Source organism: Nothoprocta perdicaria, unplaced genomic scaffold (genome assembly GCF_003342845.1).
Source record: "Nothoprocta perdicaria isolate Ctin4 unplaced genomic scaffold, notPer1 scaffold_121, whole genome shotgun sequence".
NCBI classification, from domain to species: domain Eukaryota; kingdom Metazoa; phylum Chordata; class Aves; order Tinamiformes; family Tinamidae; genus Nothoprocta; species Nothoprocta perdicaria.
Genome location: NW_020454328.1, coordinates 1,101,418 through 1,109,226, shown reverse-complemented (window position 1 = coordinate 1,109,226; position 7,809 = coordinate 1,101,418). Strand labels below are relative to the sequence as shown.

At 63.3% G+C, this 7,809-nt stretch overlaps 1 protein-coding gene across 4 annotated transcripts in view; it reads left to right on the top strand.

Annotated features, from left to right (window-relative positions):
* The first annotated feature begins 160 nt into the window (after positions 1-160).
* Positions 161-7,809, top strand: part of SRCIN1 (SRC kinase signaling inhibitor 1) — a 40,819-nt gene continuing 33,170 nt past the window's right edge. For 3 of the 4 annotated variants that reach the window (XM_026054507.1, XM_026054504.1, XM_026054506.1), the window contains exon 1: positions 161-193. In XM_026054507.1, the coding sequence (XP_025910292.1) occupies positions 172-193 (22 nt within the window). In that variant the 5' untranslated portion in view covers positions 161-171. Of the gene's footprint in view, positions 194-5,210; positions 5,249-7,809 lie in introns of those variants that run through there. The other variant, XM_026054505.1, reaches the window with a different exon arrangement.

The following is a 7,809-nucleotide window of genomic DNA, read 5'->3' as shown; positions in this document are numbered from 1 at the left end:
GCGGCGGGGGGGGCGGCTCCCCACGCGTTAATCCATCATGAGCTAATGTGTTTTTCCCATTCGCTCCTGGGCGGCGCGGCTCCCCCCCCTCCCCGGCCCGTCCCCCCCTCCGCGGCCGGGCCGGGCCGCAGCCACGCGCGGGGACGCAGCGCGGAGCGGAGCGGCGCCGCGATGGGGAATACACCCTCCCAAGGCATGTCACTCTCACTATGTGCATCCATTCTTAAGTAGCAGGTATTTTTTTTATTTGTGTGCTTTTTTGCTTTATTTTCCTCCCCTTTTGATTTTTTTTTTCCTTTTATTTTTCCCCCCTTTTATTTATTTATTTTTTCCCCTTCCTCCTCCCTCCGAGCTGCCGCTGCAGCGTCGCCGCCGCCCGGGAGCGGCCGCTACCGGAGCCGCGGGGGGAGCTGGAGGGGTCGCCGAGGGTGGGGGCTCCCCGAGGCTGCGGTTATTTCGTCCCGGTTGCAGCCGTTTTGGAGCTTTAACGAGGAGTTTGGCGGAGGGAGGGGGTCTCAGGGCCACCGGGGTCTGGGTGTCCCTCCCACACCGGGGCTGGCGACTTCGGCGGGGGGGCAGGACGGGGCTCTGAGCCGCTCCCCACCTGGCCCCTTGTCCCCCCGCACCCCGGCTGCTGATAAAGCACAAAGCGCCGGAGGGAGAAAACCGACCCCATCCTAGGCTGCGCTCAGGTTGGGGCGGGGGCGCKTAAAATACCTCCCAGCGTTGCCTGCCAAGCCCCGGGCCGCTCCGCCGCCCCGCTCCGTGGTGCCCTGCACGGCTGGGGGTGATGGGGACCGGGCCTCCCACGGGAACGCGTGCGCCGGCGTGTGGGTGTGTGCGCCGGGATGCGAGCAGGGATGCGGGCGCGAGCAGCGGGATGCGGGCAGGGATGCGGGCAGGGATGCGGGTGCGAGCTCGGCGCTGCAGGTGCCTGCGCAGGGCGGGGGTGCCCACGCGTGCAGGGGACCGGGGCACTCGCCCCGGGGGCGCGTACGGGGCCCGCGTGGCAGGCGGCGAGGCCGGCGCCGTCACTAGCGGAGCTCCCTTTGTCTCCCCTTGTCGCGGATGTCACCGGCGCTCGCCCGGCTTCGCCCCTCTATTGTTCTCCTCATATTGTGCTCTCTCCGGCGCCGATGCCAGCGTGCCCGAGGGCAGCTGCCTTTGGGGGTGCCTCGCCCTGGAAAATGCCCCTGGGGAGCAGCATCCGTTCACAAGCATCTCTAGGGGTGTGGGAGGGATTTCAGCYGGGCGGGATGAGGGGACAACGTGGGGGGTGATGCAGCTGGAGACCCCCGCCAGCCTGATCGGCTATAGCTACAGATGGGGCAAGCAGGAGCCCCCTGCGCTGCACTCGCTCCTCTCCTGGTGCTGTGTGGGATGTGGGTGCCCTTGTCCTGCTGCACCAGCCCGGGCACCCAGAGCTTGCAGAAATACCCACAATGGGTCCCCTGGCCCCAATGTCACCCAGCTGAGCCRCCAAGATGTCCCATTTCCTTGAGGGATGAGGTTTCCAGGTGCTAATTATTCCCCCCTGTGCCGCTGGAGCTCGCATGATTTTGGAAATGGCTCCGTGCTYGGCTGCCAAAGGCTCCCTGTGCCCAAGGGAAGAGCCCAGGGGCTGCAGCCTGCCCTGGGAGCCCAGGAGGAGGGTGGTGAAAACAAGGTGGGCAGTCACGGGTCCTGGTACAGATGCCCAGGATTGGTGCCTTTGTCATTGAGGGCTTTATTCACAGCCAGGAGCTGACGTGGGAGGGACGAGTGAGGGAGGGTTGCTCGGATGCTCCAGCCAGTCCTTGTGTCTTGCTCCTGGCTCCTCCCTGGGAACAGTGACCAGCTCTGTGGGTGGCCCCAGCCTCGCGGGTGGCACTGGGACTCGATGTGGTACCTGCATGCAGGAGGTGACGGGCTTGGTGTTGGCTCACGGTTAAGTCCAGCTCCCRTGTGACCTTGGCAAGGTGCTCGACTGCCCAGTGTCTGGATTTTTTTTCTGGAAAAGGTGGGTAAAGCCAGGCCTGCCATGGGCATGAGCTGGCCCCCTGAGGAGGAGGAGGAAGAGGAGAAGGGTTGGTCCCTCCACTTGGTCCTGGCTCCCTCTCCTTAGCGCCAGCATCATCCTGGGCTGCACAGAAACACCTACTCCCACCTCCCCATCCTTTCCCCCTCCGGATTCCCTGTGCTGCTGCCAAGGGGCTCAATTAGCAGGATCGATTCTGTGTCATGTATTGATCCCCTCCGCCCAGCTCCACTCCACCATGATGTCCCGGCAAGGCTGCATCCCACGGGCCTGGCATGGGAGCATCCCGCTGCATCCTGCAAGCTCGGCTTGGGAGCATCCCACTGCATCCCACCATCCTGGCCCCCAGGAGCATCCCCATCTTGGGATGCTCCTGTTCATTCCAGGTCCTGCTCTGCCCTGGACCTCCCTTGGGTAGCTGCACCAGGGAGCCCAAGGCAGGGCCATGGCACCTTGTCCCTGCATGGGGTCACCTGGAAGACCTGGGGTGTCACCAGACCAGGACTTGTCCCCTTCTTTGGCACCACCAGCTGAGGGTGTTGTGACACCCAGGGACGCCAGGAAGAGAAGTTCTAGCGCTCACTAAAATATTGCTGCTTTGCTCCCCGCCACCCAACGAGGATAATAAAACTTTGCTGTCAGCTGGTTTTAGGGTTTTTTTTCCCTTCCCCCTGCATGGTTTCCACTTTTGGAATGAATGGAAATGATGCAAATGAAGAAAAAATTCCTCTCCGGCAGCCGGGCTGATTGCGAGGGCTGCCTGGGAGTGGGAGAAAGAGGAAGGAGGGGAGGAAGAGCTTAGGAGTGGTTTGTTTTATTTATTTAATTTTTCCCCAATGCCAAAATGTTCAGATTGCRAGGGGGGAAAGTGGCACCTGGGCTTCCCAGAGCAGGAGCCAGCGTGGCTGGGACAGTGGGGCCGATGGAGCTGCTCCCATCCCGACCCCATTTTGGACTCGGAGTGGCCCCGTGGGCACCCAGGCCTCGGAGGCGCCAGGGCTCCTGGCTGGGGGTCACAATGAGGCTCTCGTTGGGTGGTCTCCTTACCCCCAGCACCAGCCAAGGGGGTGAAGGGTGGATGTGACCCCTCCCAGGGCAGTGCTACCACCGTTTGGGAATGGCAGATGTGTCTTTTAGCTCGTTTCGGGGAGCTTTTGATCTGTTTTGGGGGCCTTGCTGTCTTGCGGGATATTTGGGGTTGCACCAGGGCTAAACGTGGAATGGCAGGAGAAGCGGATGGTTTTCCTGCTGCAAAGGTCCCTACCTTGGCTGCATTTCTGCACCGCAACCACACGCTTCTCACGAGCGCGACCCGCAGCCGGTGCCAGCGGTGCTGGCAGCGCCTCCAGCCACGTCCCCCGTTGGCACCGGTGCTCCTGCTCGCCCGGGCTGGCAGCAGGGCCCAGCTATTCCGGGCGCTGCCGCAGCTGCCGGACGCCTGGGCCTGCTGGCTGCGCTGCCAGCCTCGCGAAAGGGCAGGAGCCGGCGGCTCCTCCCGCGCTCGCCGCTGCCACCCTGGATCCCGATCCCGTCCATCTGGCACAGACGGGTGGCATCGGGAGCGGGTGCGAAGCCGCCACCTGCCAGGCGGCTCTGCTTGGCACGGAGCGAGCGCCCGCTCCCGTGGGATGCCGAGCGATGCTCCTGTGGCGCTCATGGGTTTTAAGCTTGTGAGGCAGCTTTTTTCCCCCCTCCCCCCTCCCCCCAAAAAAAGAGAAAAGGGGAAAGTGTCACTTGGAATCTTCATGTACGGAAAAATGCAGCAACTTCRTGGGCTGAGCCCTGATGTTTTCGTGTCATGTCCTTGGGAGGTCCCAGCGCTGGCCCGCTTGCTCCGTGGCAGATCCCTCCTCATATGGAGCAGCCTCCATAGGAGGAGGCTGGAGGATTGGGTCTCTCTTGTTCCACGCGGTATTTGGTGCGAGCAGGAGCGCGCTCGGCGCAGCCGCGTGCCGGCTCCCGGGAGCGCAGTGGCGCCCGCCCGCCCGCTCAACAGGCGGCCCCGGAGCTGCCTGAGGCCGCCGGGATCTGTCTCGTTGCAGGAGAATTAATGTTGCCAGCGCGATTCACAAAACATTGGATGGCTCATTAAAAGCACATGGCGCAGACCAAAGCGAGCGGGTTGCGCGCGCCTGCCAGCCCCGCAGCGTCGCCTGCTGCGGGCAGGGGAGCCGGAGCGCGCGCCCGGAGCGGCTCCRCTCGGGATGCTTTTGGGAGCACCCAGAGGCATCCAGCTGGGTGCTGCATCCCTTAAGCTTTCCCTTCCCAGCAGCTTCTTCCCGTGCCCGGCTCTGTTTCTTCCTCCTCCTCCTCCCTGCACGCCGCCTCCTTGCAGCCGCATCCATGGCGGGAGCGGGGAGGGATCCGTGAGGAGCGGGTTTGGGATTTTTCAGTCTTTTCCACATCCTCTGCACTCAAGGGCACTCAAGGGCGCTGCGATGGAGTGGCTCCGTCCTTGGCTGTGCCGCACGGAGCCGCGCCGGGATGTGTGGGACTGCGCCGCCGTTGAGCATCTCCAGAGAAAAACCTGGAAAGCTAATGGTGCTCGATGGGAATCGTTCGCGTTGCCAGCAGGCAGCGGAGGCGTGAGGCTGGGCAGACCCCAGCACGAGCATCCGCACCCTTTCCTTCCATGGGAATCCTTGGTGGGAGAGCCTGGGCTTTTTCCCTCATAGAAAACTTAGTGTGAGCAGAAGATTTAATGCCCTRTTCGCGGCGGCTCCGCCTGGGCGCCCGGAGCGCGCGAGCCGGGAGCCCTCGTCACTGCCGCACCTTTCCTGGCATGTTACAAAACACGCCATAAATAATTAAACCTGTGCTGCGATCATCAAAACAAATGAATAAAGCGCATTTAGGGTGGATTTTCTGCTTTTATTTCGTACGGCTTKTTTGCTTGCCGTGACGGTTTTAAGGTGATTTGCTCGCTCTCGGCGTGTCCCCGAGTCCGTGCGCTGCCATCCCCAACACTGCTCCGGCCACACGCTGTGATCCCGGGACTTTGTGGCACCGCTCCGGGGATACCCCCGGGTCACCCCCCGCATTTCCCACGCGATTCCTTGCGTGCGTGTCTGCCCCGATCACTTGCCTGTCCCTTCCATCCCCAGGGACACGCGGCTCCGTGCGGATCGCCTCCATTCATGAGTCTCCTCCTTTCCTGTCCCTCCCCAGGGCTGCACCGCCTTGCAGGAGGGAAGAAGCCAGGACTCTGTTCCCTCTGTTTAAAGTCGCCAGGTCAGTACCGGGGAGAGCAGCGGCCCCAGCCCCTCCGCTCCCCGCCCTCCGCTTCCCTCCCCGCTCCGGCCGTGGGGYCTCGGCCGCCGCTTTCGGCTCCCCGTCAAATCCCGCTTTGCAGGGGAGGGAGGAGGAACCTCCTCGCTCGGGATGCTGCTGGCAGCAGCACGGGAGGAAGCGGAGCTGGGAATAACGGGGCGCGCCAGGCTCCRGAGCCCTGGAAAAGCCAGATGCGTTATCCCCAAATGGGAGAGGGGTGTGGGTCTGGGCATGGCATCGCACCCCGGCCTTGTGCTCGCGTCGCCCATCCGGGTGCTCCGGAGGTTTGCTGCCTGAGATGCCCACGGGATTTGTGTCTTAAGGCTGGAAAAGACCCTTTGGGTGCCCTGGTTTAACCTCGCACGTGACATTGTCACATTTGGGGCTGCAGAGTCCCGGAAAGCATCAAGCCGGTGGCTCCGGGGCAGCTCTCCGGAAAGAGCGAGATCCTCCCCCTGGAAAACGCCGGGAACGGCGAGATGACGGTGCCCGCGTCCCTGTCTGGGTTCCTGATGCTTTCGGCTATCAGATCTTGTCCTGCCTCTGTCTGAACAAGATGAAAGAGGCGCCGCGCGCGGAGGTGAGCGCGCCGGCAGCTCGGGGGTCACCCYGCCGCCGCCTAATGATGCCCGTTAATGAGCTTGTCTCGCTCCCAAAAACTAAACCCCAAGGGGTTTTGACCCTTTCCAGGAGCGTTCGTTCCCGGGAAGCTGAGGGTGCTGCTGCTGCAGCGGAAATTGGGGCTTTTTTTTATCCTGGTGCRGGTTTTGGCAGCTGCTTTTCCTGGTTCCGCTCCGACTCTCAGGCTGTGTCCTTGGCTGCTTGCACAGTGAGTGGAGCCACCCTGGTCTCCCCAATAAGACTTTTTCTCCCCATTTTTATCCTCTCCTGCAGCCTTTGGAAAGGGCCGGTAATTCCCACCACCAGAAGCAATGAGCGGCCAGGGATTCAGATCCATTTAGCGGCTCCCACTGGGGAAGGGGGAAACCTGGACCTCAGTGAAGCTATTTGTAAATTGTTAATTTAAGCATTTCACTCAGATTTGCCTTAAATGGTTCCCTCCTGGAGCTCATAAATGGGTAAAGAGCGTGGATATGGAAATGGAGCAGTGGGGAGAAGCCAGATCGGTGCCGCCGGCGGTGATGGCACCATCACTGGCAGTGCTTGGGTGTAAATCAGGGCAAACTGGGGCATCCTTTACTGCTGAAATGTCCCCAATGTGCCGTAGCGTCTTGGTTCAGCGCTGCATAATGGAGCCCTGTGCGTCGGGGCCGTGCAGACACTGGGGCTGTGTTTGCGTCTCTAAAGGGCTCGTGGAGCTGGGGGGATGCGGGACAGCGGTGACGCCGTGGCCTGGAGYGGGGACACGCGTCCTCCCTCGAGCGCCCAGCATCGCTCCGGCCCCGGCTGCGTCCTGCAAAACGAGGCTCCTTCCTCGGCTTCCATCCGGCTAAGCAGCAAAGTGCCCTTCGGGGGGCTTAAATCTGTGCAAATTAGGGTTTTTGGAGCGATGCTGAGGCCATGGTGATGCTGGTAGCATCTCGAGGGCTTTGGGAAGGCAGAAATTCAGCTCTGCCTTGATTCTGTCTGGGACATGGGTGCAAAGAGGCCACGCGCAGGTGCCAAGGGGATGCCTACGGGTGCCAGGATGATGCCCATGGGTGCAAGGAGGTTGCACATGGGTGCAAAGGAGCCTCACGTGGGTGCACAGGGTCYGTGCATGGGTGGTTTCAGCTGGCTGCGCTGCTGCCCCGGGGGCCTCAGTGCATTTGCTTTAATTGCATTTGGCAAGCGAAGCGCACCGGGAAGGGCTGCGTGGCCRCTCGCCTGCCCCGAGGCTGCTCCGGAGCCGCTCCGGCCTCAGGGCGCCCGGCGGCTCCGGGGTGCAGAGGGAGGGAGCCGGCTGGGAAGGGAGCGGAGCGGCGCTGTGCCGAGCGCCGGCCCGCGTGGGGACATGGCTGGCTGCTGGCGCCCAGCCCACGTGATGTGTTTGAGGGGGACGGTGACATTTCATGAGGGAGGAACACAAAAAATCCCTACCCAGAGCCGCACGGCGAGCGTGGAGGCGCCCGCTGCAGAAGGAGAACAGCAGAGACAGCGGGACGGACGCAGGCGGCGGCGGGAGCGCAGGCAGCAGGGAAGCCCTCCTGGCGCGTGGGGGGACGTGTGCGGCCCCCGGGATGCCCTGGTGCCCAGGCAGGGCCCTGGGGCAGTGCCGGGCAGCCCGGGAGCCGCYGTCGCTCGCTCGGCACTAGCCCGGCGCAGGAGGCGGCACGGAGCGAGCGCCGGGCACGTCCCCGCTCCGGGGCTCCCCGCTGCAGCRGCGGGGCTGAGCGCCCAGCGAGCAGGGCAGCCTGCGCACGAGCGGGTGCCGGGAGCCGCCCGCCTCTTGGCARTGCCCACGCGCTCCGTAACGAGGCGAGCCCGCCTTTAATTACCCTCCGTGGCTGAGGCGGCTCGCTCCGTCTGCTCCGATTTGCCTTGACGGGGCGGCGCGCTCGGCGAGTGCGCGCTCGCGGGGC